The sequence below is a fragment of the Notechis scutatus genome, chromosome 6 (assembly GCF_049901735.1).
Source record: "Notechis scutatus isolate UNSWTSFEM ecotype Mainland chromosome 6, rNotScu1.2, whole genome shotgun sequence".
Taxonomy (NCBI): domain Eukaryota; kingdom Metazoa; phylum Chordata; class Lepidosauria; order Squamata; family Elapidae; genus Notechis; species Notechis scutatus.
In genome coordinates, this window is record NC_142014.1 from 42,215,574 (window position 1) to 42,235,440 (window position 19,867).

General features: G+C 35.7%; 1 protein-coding gene across 2 annotated transcripts in view; it reads left to right on the top strand.

The window, feature by feature from the left end:
• The window catches only part of TMTC2 (transmembrane O-mannosyltransferase targeting cadherins 2), a 205,555-nt gene that overhangs the window by 152,264 nt on the left and 33,424 nt on the right, over positions 1 to 19,867 (top strand). For both annotated transcript variants that reach the window (XM_026667680.2, XM_087968041.1), the window contains 4 exons: positions 5,932 to 6,017; positions 7,465 to 7,649; positions 9,103 to 9,181; positions 13,016 to 13,137. In XM_026667680.2, coding sequence (XP_026523465.1) covers positions 5,932 to 6,017; positions 7,465 to 7,649; positions 9,103 to 9,181; positions 13,016 to 13,137 — 472 coding nt within the window. The remainder of the gene's footprint in view (positions 1 to 5,931; positions 6,018 to 7,464; positions 7,650 to 9,102; positions 9,182 to 13,015; positions 13,138 to 19,867) is intronic.

The following is a 19,867-nucleotide window of genomic DNA, read 5'->3' on the forward strand; positions in this document are numbered from 1 at the left end:
TGGAACAAGGAGTTTACCTTGGGGATAAATGCTGGATCCAACCTCAAAACAATCCAGTGAGGATGAAAGATACAGAGATTTGAGCAAACTGAGAGAGCGACCAACTCCGATACTCTTCTGGCTGAAGTGATTGCCACCAAGAAGGCTACCTTCAGAGTAAGTAGATGCATGCTAGCCAGCCTTAGTCAGGGGCTGCAACACCTTAGACAAATCCCACATAGCATACCTGTGTACTACAGGAGGGCAAAGATTAGCCTCCCTTCTGAGGAATCTATGGACTGTAGGATGATGTGCTAAGGACTCCAATTTTCCACAAGTCAACACCTTCCAGCTGCATCAGGTGACCAAGTTGGGCTATGGTCCTGGAGGAAGGTCCAGGTTCCTGATCCTGAATGTCAACTTCACTGATGCGAAGCAGAAGTTTCTTTTTCTGGAGATCTTGTCCTAGAGGCCTTTTGCACTTTGGCAATATGCTTCTCTATGATCTTCTGGTGCCTGGAAGCCTTCCTTGTCCACCTTAGAGGCCTTATCTGGCTGCTTTCCCTGTTTGCTGCTTGAAGCAGATGGAGCTGCCCTGTGGGATCTTGCTTCTCTGGAGTCCCTGCTGCTTCCAGGGGCATCCACCATCTTGACTGCAGAAGGCCTTCTGGACTAACAGTCCTGTGCAAGGAGGACAACACACGAAGGATTCTTCAGTTATAAAAGCCAAGGGATATCTTCTTTTTTTATCCCCAACCTCCATGAACCACTCTTCTTCAGTCCTATGCAACTTCAGTAGGAGGCTTTAACACCTCCTACTGGGACTCATACCCATTAGGGCCTAATAGGGCTATTAAATATAGACTAGGCCTGGCCTGAAGCCTGGGGGCCCTGGTCTACTTCGGAGATAGGGACAGGTTCTCCCACTGGAATGAAATAGATTAAATAGCGCCTACTCTTCATTGTTTTCAGGCCTAGCAACAACAAGAGGCTGATGGCCTAGTGCTGGCCAGGCATTGGAGTAGTAGAGAAGCAGGCGTAGCTTCTTCAAAATGGCTGCTTCAGGCCTAGAAGACCTTCAAAATAGCCACCGCTCGCACAAGGAGAACCAAAATAGCCGCCTCTGGCCATGAGGCTTTCTGCTTCACTGAGGAACCCCAAAGGAGATTTCCCAGCCTTTGACTGCTCCCTGGATCGCAAGGGCAGCTGCTGGGCTGGCCACTTGAATCGCAGCTCTCCTCTTCACCATGGAGGCTTGGAAATAGCCCCGCGGTTCCAGATAGTGTGGGCTGCTGCTGCCCATACTCCAAAATGGCTGCTTGGTCCCTGCGGCTTCCTCTTCGCCGTGGAGGCCCGAAAATGGCTCTGTGGCCCTTGCCAGCTACTCTGGAGTGCTGGAGCATCTCTCAGCTGTTGTGCGGCTCTGATAAACAGTTGAGAGTTGGAGCCGCATTTTTTTGAAGTTTGAGGCTTTTTTTCCTGATTTTTTTAGAGATTGAAGAAAATTTTGCAATAGAGGCTGCCTTTTGAATATAAAGGCAGGAGAGGCAGTGAATTGTGTCCATCCTGGCTGAGGACTGAGTCGAAAACTGGGAGGAGCCACCCAGAGTGGGCGGAGCTAGGCTAATCAGCCTTTTAGACAGACTCGGTAGAAGCAGCTAGGACAAGAGCAACCCACTCCTGACCTGTCACAGCCTTACAAGGGAGAACATGCCAATCTTTTCCAGTAGTAATGTAACAGCCTTTGCACAATAGAATTCAGATTTTTTTGCACAATTTCATCAATGGACTTGGTCCTATTATGAATCATTCAAGCTACCTGTCACAGCTGGCAAATTGAACATTTCAGTGGAACACCCTGCACTATTGCCAGAATCTATTTGCCCCACATCAATCATATTAATAAAAAGTCCACAACCTGTTGTTGAAAACCTCAAGCTCCTGCCAAAAAACAACTGGATCTCTAGATGCCCCAGAACTTAATTGTAGTGCTAAAATTGCAGTACCTCTGCCATACATTTCTTATAGCTTTTGGCACTAGCACATTGTCAGTTGAGCTAGGAAATCTGATTGATAGCTCAGATTATCATCACTGTAAAGTACAAGAACAATCCGCAGTGTAAAGATTTACTGGGCTGCACAACATTCAATTAGGACAGTAGCTTATATAAACAGCAGCTTATCACATACAGTAGAAGTCTAAGTCACATATGGTAAAAGGACTTTGTATAACTCTACCCAAGGTTCAGCCAACCTAGTTTTGTTAAATTAATGAGATTTGGATCTAGGTTTAGTGGAAGTATCACAGTCTTGGGTAGATTTTTCTGGAGGAGAAAGCAAAGTAAAATGCATCATACTGCTGATGGACCACGCATCTGCCCCAAGGAACAAAATGGGTCTCATTCATACCTGAATATTTGGGATATTTCTAGAGCAGAGTTTAATCTACATTTTTGCCTGCTGAAATTTGTGCATTTTAGAATGAGATTAGAATTTAAGACTATACCTTGAAGAGACTTAAGTATTTAAGAAAGTTTGTGTAATATATGCCTATCTCTGTATATAGGTACTGCTTTGTGAATTGGTGTACAAATTATTATACATACAGTGGGACCTTGGGTCACAACCGTAATCCGTTACAGGACTTCGGTCACAATCCAATTTGGTAGCAAACAGAAGCAAGACTGACTGCCCATGCGCCTCTCCGCATGCATGGAAGGGGAAATTGCCACGGGAAGGAAAATCACCGTGGCTGTACTGATCGGCATCCAAAGATCTGTTCACGACCAGTAGCAACAATTTTCTCAAATTTTTGGTCATCACCAGATTTGGCCATGAACAGAAGCATTCGTGACCCGAAGTTCTACTGTATGCACAATGATCAGATGATCATTGATCTTCAATTTATCAATCTGACAAAGTAGACCACAACCTACTTCTTGGTAAGCTAGAAAAAAATGGAATAGATAGCACCACCACTAGATGGACTCGCAACTGGGTGACAAACAGTACTCAACGAGTAGTCCTTAATGGGTCTAAGTCTTTATGGAGTGAAGTAAGCAGTGGGGTGCCACAAGGTTCCATCTTTGGCCCAGTACTCTTCAATATCTTCATTAACAACTTAGATGAGAGAATAGAAGAAGAACTTACCAAATTTGCAGATGATACTAAGCTGGCAGGAATAGCTAACACCCAAGAAGATAGGCTCAAGATCCAGATGGATCTTGACAGACTAGAACACTGGGCCGTATCTAACAAAATGAAATTCAATGTAGAGAAAAGTCCTACACTTAGGCAAGAAAAATAAAAAGGACACATATAAACTGGGTGAAACCAGGCTCAATAGCAATAACTGTGAGAGGGATCTTGGAGTCTTAGTGGACAACCAGCTAAATATGAGCCAGCAGTGTGCAGCAGCCTCCAAAAAAGCTAATGCAATCCTAAATTGTATTAACAGAGGGATACAATCAAGATCAAGTGAGGTACTAATACCACTCTATGAAGCCTTAGTAAGACCACACCTAGAGTACTGCATCCAGTTTTGTTCATCACATTATCAAGAAGATGTTGAGACTCTAGAAAAAGTACAGAGAAGAGCAACCAGGATGATTAGGGGACTGGAGACTAAAACATATGAAGAATGGTTGCATGGCTAGCCTAGTAAAGAGAAGGACCAGGGGAGACATGATAGCAGTCTTCCAATATTTGAGGGGCTGCCACAGGGAGGAAGGGGTCAAGCTATTTTCTAAAGCGCCTGTAGGCCAGACAAGGAATAATGGATGGAAACTGAACAAGGAGAGATTTAACCTGCAAATAAGGAGAAACTTTCTGACAGTGAGAACAATCAACCAGTGGAACAGCTTGCCCTCGGAAGTTGTGGGAGCGCCATCACTTGAGACTTTCAAGAAGAGATTGGACTGACATCTATCAGAAATGGTGTAGGGTCTCCCGCTTGGGTGGGGGGGGGTTGGACTAGATGACCTACAAGGTCCCTTCCAACTCTGATTATCTGCTAATCTGTTAAATCTGTTTGAACATTAAGACTCAAATGGAGAGCAAACATAATAAATTTTAGAAATTTTTATTGGATTGATTTGATTGATTCGAGAGGTGTCCTTGTAGATACCCAGCTGGGTACTATATGGCATCAGATCCAAAACTGTGGCTTTAAATAACTTAATTGCTGCTGAGATGTAGTTGTTGCCATGTTGACTTGCATATTTGATAATTGTAAGGGATACTCTTTGAGCTCTTACATTAAGTTCACTCATTTGATCGGTCCAGTAACTGGAAGATTGAAAATAAACACATAGATATTTGAAAGTTTAAGTTGCTTAATAAGTTGTCTGTTGATCTACCGGATTGCTGCAAACTTAAAGCACTTTCTTGAAAGTACTAAAACATTGTTTTAGAATAATTATTTTCAAGGAGTTCTCTGGTGCAATAGAAAGACAAAGAGTTATAAATATAATTATTTTCAAGGAGTTCCCTGGAGCAATAGAATGATATGGTACATACCCATATGAGTTACAGACATAATAGACACAACATCAGCATATAGGAGAAGAGGGCTAGCCAAAATAAAGCATAATATTTGGAACCACAACTTCTAATCTGATAGAACCAATCAGTGCAATCTCCCTGCCCTTTGGATTTATTCCTAGTGGGGTTTTTTTAACATTTCACATGCCCCACACAGTATATTTTTCAGCCTGGCTGGGATTGATATCTTACCCATTCAATTGTTCTCCCTCATGAAAATCACATCTGAATAATAAAATACATTACAGGTAGTCCTCAATTTGCAACTACAATTGGAACTAGAACTTCCATTGCTAAATGAAGTGGTTGCTAAATAAGTCATGCCTCCTTCTATGACCTTTTTATCACAATCACTACAGTTATTAAGTGAATTGCATAATTTAGTAAATCCAACTTCTGTTCTTGATTTTGCTTGTGGGAAGCTGGCTTGGGAGATTGCAAATGGCAATCCTGTGACCCAGGGGTACTGTAATTGATATAAATACATGCCAGTTGTCAAGCTCCTGAATTTTGACTGAAGAGATGCTGCAGATGTTGTATTTGCAAGAACTTGTCATAAGCAACTTTTTTAGCACTTATGTAACTTTGAATGAGCACTAAATGATTGGTTGTAAGTTGAGAATGATCTCTATACTTTATACACAATGGTGAACAGATTTTATACTACTTACTGTTAGAAAACCTGGTTCCTTCTCTGACTACGGGATGACCAGTCTTCTTTGAAGAACATCGCAATATTTGAGCAATACTATAGCTACAATTTATGGAAGCCATTTGATACCCTCTTCCTATTATTGATTGCTTCAGCCTGATCTTACACTTTTCTTTTTAAAATAAATATATATTGTAATCTGCTTTATTGGATGTATTTTAATTACTCCTCTTGGAATGCAAATAGATTTTCACATTTCAAATTATAACCCTTTAAAGAGATTTCAAAGCTCTAGCTGAATAATAATTTTGGAAAATTAGTTGTTTATCAGAATATTGGCCTCTTTTACCAAGCTCATAAAGGGTAATAATAACTCTGATCTATTCCATTCTATATCATATGCATATTGTGTCAGTTTCTCTTTTTTAAGTGACAAGGCAGCCGTTTTAATAAAATATAGTGAAATTTGTATAATTCCTTTTTTTCACTTGACAAACACTTTCTCAACCCTTTTCAAGGAAGGAGAACTCTACAATAGCATAACTTGACTATTTTTGGAGGACAAAAATGATTCTTTTTCATTTTTCTTTCTTTCAAAATGATCCTTGTTATTTTAAAAATATAATGGCAAAATCTTAGAAATGTTTCTTTCTTTCTCAAGTACATTGTCTGTAAATATGATTCTTGATATTTCATTTTTCATAATTTTATTCTCAGCAACTATCTTCTTGTCTTCTCCTTTTCTTTGCTAAACGCAGGGGATTATTGTTGCAGGAGAACAACAGGTTTTCAGAAGCACTGCATTATTATAAATTGGCAATTGGAAGCAGACCTACTTTAGCCTGTGAGTAAAGCTGCATGCTTGTTATATTTAAATACACTGTTCCTTCTCATTTGTGTTGTATTATAAATAAAACTATTACAAAGAAAATCTATAAGTTTTAATTCTGTTAAATGTGAGCAGATGTTTCTGCATGGTTCCAATATATTTAATAACACCTGGGCCATCCTTACTGTAATGGAAAGATGCTGTACTATAGTAAAATAGTTGATCTTGAATGTAAATCCAAAGGCTTGGTACTGTTTATTTTATTGTTAGGCAAACATATGTTTCCAGAGTAACATGTTTAATTTGGGTTTGAGATGAAAGAAGCTGAAATATGCTCAAATTTATGGCAGTAAGGAAAGTGAGCTGTTTGATAGAGAGGTCACATATTTAAGAAGCAATTTGGGGTTCTGGGCCACTTCCAGTAAGTTTGGTAAAAGACTTCTGTTATTTACTTTATGTGATTACCAACCTTTTAGTAAGAAGATCAGTAGCTAAATCAGGATATTAGATTATAGGTGTAGAGCAGAGGTGTCAAACTTATTTTGTCACAGCCTTGTCACGTGATGTATAATGACTTTTTTCCCCTTCGTTAAACCGGGTATGGATGTGGCCAGCACATGATGCATCCAGCCTATGAGCCGTGAGTTTGACAGCCCTGGTGTAGAGAAATAGAACATTCATGCTACATATCATGTTAATCCCTTGTATATATGCTTGCATGTGGAATCTTCTAATGTGTGAAAGTCCTGTGAGTGAATGAGGAATCTCTCAAAATTCTCTTTGAAAAATTAAAGCCTGTGACTTCTGAAACATCAATATAGTACTTAACCAACTTTAATTGGTACTTGTTCAAGTTTAAATGTAAATTGATGAGAGTGTCTAACATTTCCTTCTCTAGAGAAAGCTGAAGATGTTACATTCAAGCAATAAAGCAATTTTAGTTACTCTGCCATCTTCCTAGATCCAAAAGGCTTTAATTTACATAAGATTACCTTGTTCCGCAGTCATTGTTTCTACTGAAACTACCAACTCTCAAATCTAATGAATTGGGGTATTTGACCTCTTTTTATGATTATGACAAAACTGTTCTGAAGAACCATTAAAGAAGAAATCACCTTGGCTGACAATTCAATTAATTCTAATGAAATTCCAGTTTTAATGTTTTGTTGTGATGGAACTCATTTTTTTCTTTAATTAGCAATCTGTTTCCTATGGCAGTTATTAAAGACATCAATATCTTATAAAGAAAGTCTTGAATTGCTGTAGAATTAGTATGGATAATCGATGACTTTAATGAAAGATAATTCAATCATAGCAAGCTTAAAAAATGAATCTGGACCAATCTAGATTTGAAGAAACTGTCAACCTATAATTATCTATCTTTTCTGGTTTTAAATAACTTCAAATATAATAAGAGTGTGTATGAATGTACAATAGCTACATTTCCCTTTCTTTTTTTCAGCTGCTTATTTAAATACTGGCATCATCTTAATGAATCAAGGCAAGGCTGAGGATGCCAAGAAGACATTTTTGAAGTGTTCAGAGATTCCTGATGAAAACCTAAAAGATCCTCATGCTCATAAGAGTTCTGTTACCAGCTGCCTTTATAACCTAGGGAAACTTTACCATGAACAAGGACAATATGAGGTAAGATTTTACAACAACATAGCAGCCATCTTATAACCTTAATATAATTGTGTTGTTTTTTAGAAGCCTCTACTTCTATATTAGAATTAGCTATTGGCTGTCTGGGAGTTGGGTAGTATATAAATTGAATAAATTATTATCATGGTTCCTTCATATAGTCAGCCAGATGTTTAGACTGAATTAAAAATCCACTTATCAATTCCTTCCCAAGGATCTGCAGTAGGCAGGTGTTATTGTTAGATAGTGTTAAAGGTATCATCTCAGGATGTAAACTGCTCCAATTAAAGCTGCCTTTTGCAATTGATTCATGGTGATTTTGTCAATGCCAATACTGTTCAAGTAGTGCTCCAGATATTTTGGGATTTCAACCAAGGTACCTAGAATTATTGGTATTAAAGATTGCATCATAGTGTCAAACATAGTATCTACATCTTATATTTTAGACAGTAAAGAAAGCATGAGTTCTGACAAGTTTTTCTTAATACATTTAGAATCTAACAATTTATGTCTTTTTCTAGGTTATTACTCAGTATGATGACTGATAGAGTCGAGTACTAGTGAGATGGTAGCAGCTATACTTTATGAACTAGTTTACTAGGAAAACATTTATTATAGTATATGGTGCAATAGTAATTTATTCATTAGCAGTTATCCTTTTGGAAATGATATACTGTATGGACATGAAAATAATGGCATTTTCTGATATGGTTTAATGTACTTTTTTCCTCTAGTAAAACAAAAAAAAAGTTCTTACGTATTTAGGGTATAATACCAACATCATGAAGCCACCAGAGTCATCTGTGTGAGATGGGCAGCTGTATAAATCAAATTGTTCAGTCCATCATTCATACAGTAGAAACATACAACAAAGTGTACAATTTGACAGCTTCAAGTAATGTATAGCTTCATTTTAAGAATAGGTAATGATAAAAAAACGACAGTAGTTTGACCTGACATATATGTGTTTTCTCTTAAATCTAGAAGGCTTTTAAATCTTAAACCTAGAATATGACCAGTGTAACTTTATCCAAAGTAGTAACAGTATTATTATTGGCAGGTGGAAAAGTATCATTGTGATTATTACAGAATGTGTTTTAGGAAATTTTCTTTTCTTTTCCCATTCTTAACTGGGCAAGTCTGAATATTGAAAATTGTTCTGTTTTACTGTCTCAACTGTATAATTTTTATGTAGATTGAAGTTTTCCATGTTAATGTTTTGCAGCACAAACTGCAGTTTGGTACCACCTTAGAGACTAATACATTTTTATGCATATGCTTATACAGAAATCAAGATGTCATGAGATTCATCATTATACATTATTAAATATGTAATATTAACTATTAAATGCCTATTTCCTGTTACAATTAACAAAGGCTTTTTCATTATTTTATATTACATTTATGCTTCTGAATTTGATGTTGTAATGACATGTTTCTCAACACTTTGTCATAGGATGCCCTTATAGTTTACAAAGAGGCGATACAGAAAATGCCAAGACAGTTTGCACCACAGAGTTTATATAATATGATGGGTGAGTCTAAGCAAACATCTAAAAATATTTGTGTTAATTTTCTTGCACATAATTTTGTATTTCTGCCAATATTGGGCATTTACCAAAGAATTTCATTTATTATGTTTTTGGCTCTGATTAAATCTTCAAGCTTTACATTTGTAGCTTACCCCATATCACCATAGACAGCTTCAAATGTATAAATGAGAACAATTAATGAATAAAAAAGTCTGTGTAGCTTTTCCCTATATATTCATAAAGTGCTGTGAACAAAGAAAAACAAATTTAAAATAATACATTATTATCCAAATATAATCCAGATTCTAAAAACAGATAAGGTTTGCCAAATATTTTCAAACAATTGTTTCATAGCCACAATATGGGCACTAAGAATGGGTTTTTAAAACTGATTTATAGCTGATTAAAGACTTACTAATTCACATAGGCTAAAACATGTCTTTTACACCTTGGTGCTATGACTACAATAATTCCAAATTCACATGGCCAAAGAGAATTGCAGTAACCCAGACTCAATTGTGGCATCTTCTCTCTTTCTCTCCCTCCCTCTCTCCCTTCCTCTCTCCCACTCTCTCTCTCTCCTTCCCTCCCTCAGCCTAACCCCTACCCTTCCCCTCCCTCCCAGTTCACTTTATCCAAATAATTGTACAAATAATCCAGCATGTTGAAAATCTTCATTTAAATTTTAAATGGGTTAATAGTTCCTTTTAAACAAAGCTTTCTCTTTGATTTATCATAATGGCTATAAGAATCACACATTAATGAAGATTTTGTGACATATAAACATATGCAAATTTTATTGGACAGCCATTTAGACACCAAGCCCAACTTCCTGTTTAATGTGAAAATAAAACTTTATTCTTGTTTTGGCTAGCCAATTTTTTTTTGCTCGTCAGTAAGTTTCATGTACCAATTGATTATGTCCACATATTTTGGCTGTCTCACGCTTCGTGAGCAAAGGACAAAAAAAAAGAACAAGCTCCCAAAAATCTTATAAAAGGTGAAAGTTCCCCTTGCACAAATGTGCTAGATGTATCCGGCTTTAGGGGATGGTGCTCATTTCTGTTACAAAGCTGAAGAGCCAGCGCTGTCTGAAGACGTCTCCGTGGTCATGTGGCTGGTACAACTAAACGCGAATGGCACACAGAACAATGTTACTTTCCCACCAAAGTGGTCCCTATTTTTCTACTTGCATTTTTGCATGGTTTCAAACTGCTAGGTTGGCAGAAGCTGGGAAAAGTAACGGGAGCTCACTCCGTTATGCGGTACTAGGGATTCAAACTGCCAACTTTTCTGATCGACAAGCTCAGCGTCTTAGCCACTGAGCCACCATATCCCTTCCTGGATACTTTAGTTTCTCCTTAAATATATCCAATAAAGGAAAGACCATGCCTATTAGCAACTGGTTTCACGTTCATACTGCTCTTATTGTTAAGGATTTTTTTTTTTTACATTTAAATTGAATTCACCTACCTGCAACTTAAAGGCAATATTTCTTGTCCAATACCTGTTGAAATTGTTCTATGAGTTTAAATTAAAAATGGTTGCCTTGATGCCATTTTTTTCAAAGGTGTAAGCTTTGATGGGTATCGATGTAGAGATCCATATCAGTTCCCATCGACTGAATGTTAAGACCCATCATCATAATTTCTTCATTATCATCTGATGGGCAACTTTTCTCCACTTCCCTAAAACCCATGCATAATACCACAGTACCTGTCTGAAATCTGACTCCTGTAAATTTAGTGATTAAAAAGGTTGTGTACCATGGTTAGATATTAGAGCATACCAAATAAAATAATTGTTACAAAAAACCCCATCCCTAAACCTATATTGGTCTGATATATGTAAAGTATGATCTGATGTAAAGTATAGTAAAGTAGTCATCAAATTATACCTAGATGTCCTAGCTGAAATAATTGTATGGCTTAAATTTAATTAATTAAATTTAATCTTAATAATTTAGAAGTTTGATAACACTGAATGAAATCTATTTCATGTCATCCTTGGTTACTTTTAAAATACGGAGTTCACTTTATAACAGTTCAGATTTCCAACTCATCTTCTTAATCACAACTCCTCAAAAATAATGTGATATGCTGTCATTCTTTTTTAATTAATATATCCAACAATTGAAATAATTTCTCACTAACAGAGGTTGAAACTATTGAACAGATGAATAAAAATCCTATGGTACAAAAGGGAAAAAGAAATTCTGGCTACTAGTCATCTTGCTTTTGTTTTTTTTAGAGAATTGGAAACTTCTTTCTTATAGAACAGTGGTGGCTAACCTTTTTCAGTTCCTGTGTCAATAATTGCATGCGTTCGTGTGCCAGCACCCAGAAGGCAATGTGTGCTGGCCTCCCCACGTGTCCTGCACATGTGTGCGTGACCCCCCTCATGCTCTGCACATCTGCGCATGTTTCCCCATTGTGCGCCACGTCTCTCTGCACATGCACGTGTGATTCCCCCTCGCACATATGCGCACGTGATTCCCCCTCATGCGCAGCGCATCCCTGCACATGTGTGCATGTCTGCCACACACATCCCTCCGCCCCCTGCACATGCATGCCAGATACCCGACAATAAGCTTTCAGACAGAGGCACGCGCATGCACAGTGGATCTCTTCCAGGTGACGTCTCACGTGCCGAGGGAAATGGCTCTGCGTGCCAGAAGTGATTCGCCAACATGGTTATAGAAAATGCCAAAATTAGTTATCAATAAACATAATATTTCTCTGTATTATATTGCTAATATAAATTAAACTTTGTGAGTTTTTCTCGAGTCAAAGCATGATAGAACTGAGTAGACTGAAATACCATAAAGAATTGTGTAAACTTAACTTTTTTTTAGTACAGCAATTGCTGATTAGGAAGTTACCATCTATTTTGTTTCCTTGATTCATGATGATTTTCCCAAGTCTTGATTTTCCTGGAAAACTTTATTCAAAGAAGCTTATGCAAGAAATGTTCTTCACACAGAGATCATCTGGTTTAGACTTCGTTTTTGTCTTTACTTATGAGAAAAGTAATTAAGCACAAAGTAATAGAATAATGACAGTATATCTGAATTAAGTACAGTAAATAAATAAATCTTTTAAAGTATAAGGTTTTATCCGTTACTAATTGGAAACATTTCAACTATTAATCATATTTGAAAACAGTAGGAATTCTTTCATATTGATCCTTCTGGATATTGTAGGCATTTTTATAGGATGAAGTGTGAAATTTTAAACATGTGAATGTTCATCTAACTTAACACAGCTGTTTTGTGGTAGTTTTGCTCCTGACAGTTAGAGCAAGCCAAGCTGATTCAGTCTCCGAGAAATTATAAGACTCTCTTGACTCATGTTATCACTAATGCAATTTCCATCCATATTAAGCTTCTTGGAAAATCCAGTCTTATTGTTGTTATCCAGTCTTATGTTTCAAAGATAAGCATCCACAAACATCTATTGGGAATTTTCTCCAGACATAAAATTCATATTTAAAGAAGTCAATGATAAAACCTTAGTCTTAAAAATTCTTAATCTATATTTGTTTTACTGCAAGTTGACTCAAGGTTTTTAAGAGATATTTATGTGAGATGTTTATATATTATAGTAATATCATACATATTCTGTTGGTAACATTCCACTACACATAATAATAAAATAATAATATACTACTATGTAATATTACATATGCCATATAAATTATAAATATAAATTAATTTGTATTTTATTTTATAAACACACATACATGTATTTACATATTTATATGTAAAATACATAAATTGCTTTTATCAGTTTGTATGTTCTATTAATATATTTTATGGTTTCCTATTCTGCTTTGTAGGAGAGGCCTATATGAGACTTAGCAGATTCTCTGAAGCAGAACATTGGTATGTGGAATCACTGCACTCTAAAACTGATCACATTCCAGCTCATCTCACATATGGGAAACTTCTTGCTTTAACGGTAAGAAAACTACCTGGAAAATAGCAATTTTTTAACAAGAGAAAAACAATCCTATCTGTCACATATTTGTCACATACATACTCATCTCACTATTTCTTTGCATAAAATATTACACTAACATCAGTAAATCTCTTTTTTCCTATTCTATTCAAGCTAGGATCTCTATCTTGAGATCACCTTTGGAAACCATTCAATTGTTGTTCACAATCCATCTACTAGGGAGATATATAAAATAAACGATATTGACAGATTTAAAATGTATACTATTTGTCAGTATTTTCCTATATCTTTCTCCAAATTTCTGTCCTTCCACATGCATTAGACTACCAGAAGATTTAGGCCATATTAGGAAATTCTCACTCCTTACCTCTTTAGGGTGAGAGCCACTGTATTGTTGTGGTTAGGGTGCTGCAGTAAGTGCAGGTATACTCAGATTGTAATCCACCCATAGCCATGGAAGCCAACTGGGTGATTTGGGACAGTCTTTCTCAGCCTTAGACACGGAAGCCCCCAAAATCTACCAAGTTGTTTTTTCCATATGTGGTAGCAATGTATATAGGTCAAAAAATACTGGAAGAAAATACAGAGATGGCTTTTTGAGATTACAAAATATAAATTGAATTTGGAACCCGAAACATTTTTATTAGGTATGATCAAAGGGAATTTGAGTAAAGATAAAAGATACCTTATTGTATACATCTTAACTGCAGCAAGATTCACGTTAGCACAAAATTGGAAGAGTGATAAAATACCACCAGATGAAGTTTTGATTCAAAAAATAATGGACTGTGCTGAACTAGATAAATTCACTATGGAACTGAAAGGCAAAGAGGATCGAGAATACTATGCGACATGGGAGAGGTGGTACGAATGGGTGAAGGATAAGGATACAAATAATGTATAGTCACAAAATAAGAAACATGTATTTACAATGACACAATAACTGTTAATGGAAATGAGATCTTTGTATTTTTTGTTTTTAAAGAATAAATTTTTTTTAAAAGATCTACCAAGTTGCACTGAACTAATGTAGTCAGTAAAGAGACTTTCATCCTTCAGTGAATTAATTCAGGATGGTGATGATGCATCTATAATACACTAAATTAGGAATGGCTTTTCCAACTGGAACAGTAGACAAAACGTATGTTGAGGTTATCTGGGTATTATCTGGGTAATTTGCTGTCTTTCTAGTTTTTCTTTATATGTGAATTAGCCTATTTTGTTCTTTGATAATTAAATAGTAATTTCAATGGTTTTGGGTTGGTTTTTTTGCCCTAATACTCTGAACAAAATGTTCCACTCCTTTTAATTCATTTAAATGTAAAAGACCTGTGTTTCATTTTCAGTATGATATATATTATATTGCTACTTAAAATTTTTGCCTACTTCTTTTGAAAAATGTTGTTTATCGATTTGTTGCACTTCAAAATATTATATTTTTTGTTCACTGTTTCTTACAATTGCAAATAATGCTACTTTCATCATTTATCTGAAGCTTATGGGACAAGTCCCCGTCTGCATATGTAGAACCATAAGTTTGTCTTACACAGTAGGGTTGTTTTGCTAGTGTTGCTTATTTTCTTTTTTTTAGAATATAAATTTTATCTGGTTCTATATTGCATTTGTCATTTCCTTGGATTTATAAAGATTTAAGTTTGATTAAAATCTACAGTATATATTTTAGGCTAATATGTAGAAAAGGAAGATAGAATAATGTGTTTTAAAATACTAAATTTGATTAAATCTATACTGTAGCAGAATGGTAGGTGAAACTATAATTTACACTGTATGTAGTCAGCTGCAAAAAATACTTTGTAAGCCAGGTATTATAAATTTATTTGTAAAAATGTATTTTTGCTGCAAGGGTAAGTGAATGAAAAATTAGTGGTTAAGCTGTATGAATGAGAGCCAATATAGTGGTATAGTGGTTAAAAATACAGGACTAGAAAATGGGAGGTCATGAATTCTAGTCTTGCCTTAGGCAGAAACCAGCTGGGTGACTTTGGGACAGGATTCTCTCTCAGCTGCAAAAAAAAAAAAAAAAAAAAGGCAAGGGCAATTTGACCTAAAAAAAATGTTTTCAAGAAAATTTCAAAAAAAGGAAGGAATATTGATTTGAAAGCATACAAAGGTGCTGTACGCTTAGCCAGATGAATAATTAGAAGATATTGTAGACTAGTGGTTTTCAACCTGTGGTCCATGGACTGTGAGGCCTTAAAAAAATGGTATGATTTAAATCTTGAGTCTTGGGGATCCATAGCCATAGTCTGTGGTCACAAAAGATATTTAAAGGAGGTCCATGGTAAAGAAAAGGTTGAGAACCATTGTTGTAGACAATCCTGAGCTGTTCATCTACAGAATTGTATCCGGCAATTTCAGTGTAGATGCTAGAATAATTATCAGTCCTGAATTCCTAATATGAATCTAATATGAATGAATTGCTTACAGCTAAAAATTACGGGGGATGACAAATTTGTTATGGCATATCTGTTGCAGATTGAAAAAAACTGTAGAATGATTTATACAATTCACAAATGTAAATAATAAATGCATCAAGAAGATGCCGCAAGACTTGGTCTTCTGAAGAGACTGACACATTATTACCTATTTTATGTCTACCCTGTTAGATGCCAGAGGAGTGACAAGTTTCCTATGATGGTGATTTTTTTTTCTTTTTACACCATTTAAGTCATGACTTCATATATTGTCAATGTGTAATTGAAGAAGACCGTTATAAATACCTGTGCTCGAATTGTATGTTTGGGGATAACTATACCCGACACTTAATGCATCTTTGCATTTGACCTCATTATCCTTTAAAAAAAACCAAATTGAAGCTTCCAGGGAAGTTATAATTATGGGATTAGAGCATGATTGGAAGGAAAAACTCTTTTCTTCCCTGCTTGAGTCTTGAAAAACAAATCTATTTTTGGAAGTGGTTTTGGATGCCTGTAACTAGTGCTAACACCAATTTTTGACAAAAGATTTTAATCTCAATAATAAGGACATTTAGATGCCTCCTGGGCTCTTGTGACTTTTCCATTACTTAAAAAGGTATATTTTGGTCATAAAGAATCCATTGCAATAATTATATCCATGTTGCTTTTTGTTTATTTAAAAACATTCCTTTTGAACTCATTGGTTCAATAGCTGAAACTAAGCCTTTTTCTATAAGGTAGCAGCATCTTCCCCCTCATTCTTCTCCCTTTCCGCTCCTCTTTGTTATCTGAACCTAATTACAATTTTCCACAGGATTAGATCCAGCTAATTACATCCTCATTATAAACTACGTATTTCTGCCAAAGGAGAAATTTTGACATGGGATCAGAAAAAAATATTCCCATCATTTTTTTTCCTGATGAATATTTGAAGAAGATTATAGTTCAGACATGTTTCAAAGAACCAAAGTTTCCCAGGTATAAGATACCAATCTGATGTTGGTTTCCTGTTAAATATGAGTAGTACTTCATTTATTTAAATGGCTCAGATACACATAAACAGCTGTTTAAGCATATATATTTTCAGAGGAAACCACAAACAAAACAATATCCAGAGTAAGAATTTTCTTAATTTAGTAGATACAGTATTTGGAGCAATAGGTCTCTCTCTCTCTCTCTCTCTCTCTCTCTCTCTCTCCCTCCCTCCCCCCCTCCCTCCCCCACATGCCTGCCTGCCTGCTTGCCTCAAGGCTATTTTGGCAGAACACACATTTTTAAATGCAACTGTCACACCTAAGCTTAACCTTGTCTATATATGTGTCTTGCTTGCCTGAAAAGATTTTTTTTTTAAAGTGAAAAACGTTGTAAACTGAGTTAGATTTTTTAAAAAGGTACAAGTAATTACCTGAAAGCATATGTGGATTTTTATAAGATTATTCAAAACTAATTTTACTATATTAACCATGCCAATTATGATCAAAATGCACACACATACACACTTGTAGGGATCCAATCAGGAAATAGTACAAATATATCCTGGCCCTTCCTCCTGAATTCCCAATTGCTTGTATTTGAAATATCAATTTCTCCCACCCATTAATGCAACATTCAGATAAAGAACATATGGTTTTAATCAAGACCACAACAGGGGATGTAGAGTTAAACTTTATATTCCTCTTCTATTGGAATCTATCATCTTTTTATACTAGAATCATATTAACACTTCCCAATGCTTGCTTGGAAGTAAACAAAAAGAAGTATCTATTTCAGGGGTGTCACACTTGTGGCGCGTGTCATGTGCTGGCCCCGCCTCCGCCTGGTTTAGCAAATGGAAATCCTATATGTCACGTGACTCCACCGTGTTGCCGTGAGTTGGACACCCCAATCTATTTCCTTACTTGTGCTCAGATAACTGAATCTGAGCTTGAGTGGAGTAAAAAAGTGGGTAGTAAAGATAAGAAGATAGATAAAAGGATGGATGGTACCTTCATTATCATTATTAAGATAGAATTGCAGGATGTATTCAAGAGGAAAATAAATGTGTGAACTAATTTGTATTTAATCACAGGAACCTTCTCATGTTACATTAAATGCATTTTGTGAATAGATGTTGCTATTGTTAGCTTTCTCATAAATGAAAGATAATTAATAAGGCAGATACCTAAACTAGATATATTAATTTAAAATCAAAAGGGGACTCTTGTACTAATGTTGAATAAATACATGGTAATGAATTATGCATATTTATGAAGCCATAAAATCCCACACTGTGTAACTCTATGCAGAAACTACTTCTGACTATCCTGTAAGTGTTAAAATCTATTTCTGTTAATGTGTAATAACTAGTGAAAATATTTTCTATCTCTTCGTATTCAGAAATAACATTAGAACTTGAAAAGCATAAAAATAACAGTGGTCAAGCAATCATCAAAAATGTGCAGTGGTAATTAACAATATAACTATATTTAAGTCTGTTTGAAACTTGTTTAAAAGGGAACAAAATTTAACTCTGAATCCATGAAATCTATATTTCCTGTAGTACAAAAATGATATTAAAAAACATGCCTGTAACATACTTACATTGTTGTTTTATTATTTTTAAATCATGTAATAGTAATCATATAATAAATTACCTTTAAAATATTTAAAATATGATATTTTTAAATATCAAACAGCATTCAAGCTGATGAAATGACTGTTTTATAAGGTTATGGAGTCGAGTAAAGGAACAGCTATTCCAGCTTCCTTATTAAAAGTTTAAAACATTTCAAACATTCTAAATAAATCTGGTGTGTGTGTGTGTGTATAAACATACATATACACACACATATACATACATACATATACATACACACACACACACACACACACACATATATACACACATATACATATACACATACACATGTATTTATGCTGTGTATACATTCATATGCACGCACACATACATACACACATACACACTTTTTTCTCAGAAGAAAAGGGTATTTAGTGAAATTCTCAAATTTGGAATATTAAATTCCTTTGTTTATGTTAATTATAAAAATATTAAAAAAATATATCTGCATATTTGTGTTTTTTGTGTTTTGGTGTAATTTCTCTAGCAATCTGCAGTCTTCTTGAACACCTCCATCAGTATTACATTTCAAGGGAATTATTTAGGCAAAAAAACCAAGTATAGCTAAGGAGATTTCAGAATGGTGGATACCTATTGCTTGTATGCATGTATGTATACAACTTATAGGTTCAAACTACCTGGGCAAAACATATTTAAAATAAAAACAAAACAAATAAAAAAACCCAAAGAAACTGATCGTGCACATTCAGAAGATAATGTGCTAAGATAATGTGTGGGATAATGTACAATAACCCAAAAATAAAAGAAAAATCTAAAGGCACTTGGGTTCCCCCTTACACTAAGGCTTGCAAGAATAGACAAATCTTCAGGGATTTTCAGAATTTCAATAAATGTAAGCCTTATGGATTACTATTTGCAGAAGGCAGGTACTATGACAGAGAATTTATGCTTCCTAAGTCTCTATAGATGACATTGTTTAATCAAGGGAATTTAGGCCACACCTATTCTTTTCAATCTTACCAGACAGGCAAAAACATTTAAAAAAATTGGCACTCTCTCAAATGACAAGGTCCTGTGCTATGACCGGCTTTATAAGTGATAACCAGCAACCTGAATTGTATCCAGAAGCTCATTAGCAGGCAGTACAGCTCATACAGCTACAATATCGTATTAGCATATCTCAACATACCAGGCACTTCATAAGGCACTGTATTCTAGATCAACTGTAGCTACGAAACAGTCTTCAGCAGCAGCATTAAAACAAGTTTAGAAACACTGCCAAATTATTTTCAACTACCTTGAAAGTGAGATAGGGTCTTCCTTACCAGGTAGGTCAGAAGGAAATACATCCAGATAATCTTTCTATTTTATTGTAAAACTACATACGTAGAATCTTGCAAGTTTGGAAAGTACAGTTCTCCCACTTTCACCTCTAGAGCCCAATAACTTAGGAAGGGTCCCTCCTGAGCCTTTTGCTCTACCCACTTTCCCTCTTATCTGACCATTTCCTAGGCAGCAGCTCTTTGCTTGGTCTCCTCAGTTCCATATAACATTACAAGTAGCATCAACCTTACAAGGTGGTCCAGGTTAAGAAACCAATGCCATATAGGTCAGGGCCACTTCCATTATAGCTATAGTGAATTCCCACCTGAGCCATGAAAGCCAGCTGGGTTACTCTCCCTCAGCCCAAATCACCTCACCACATTATTTAAGT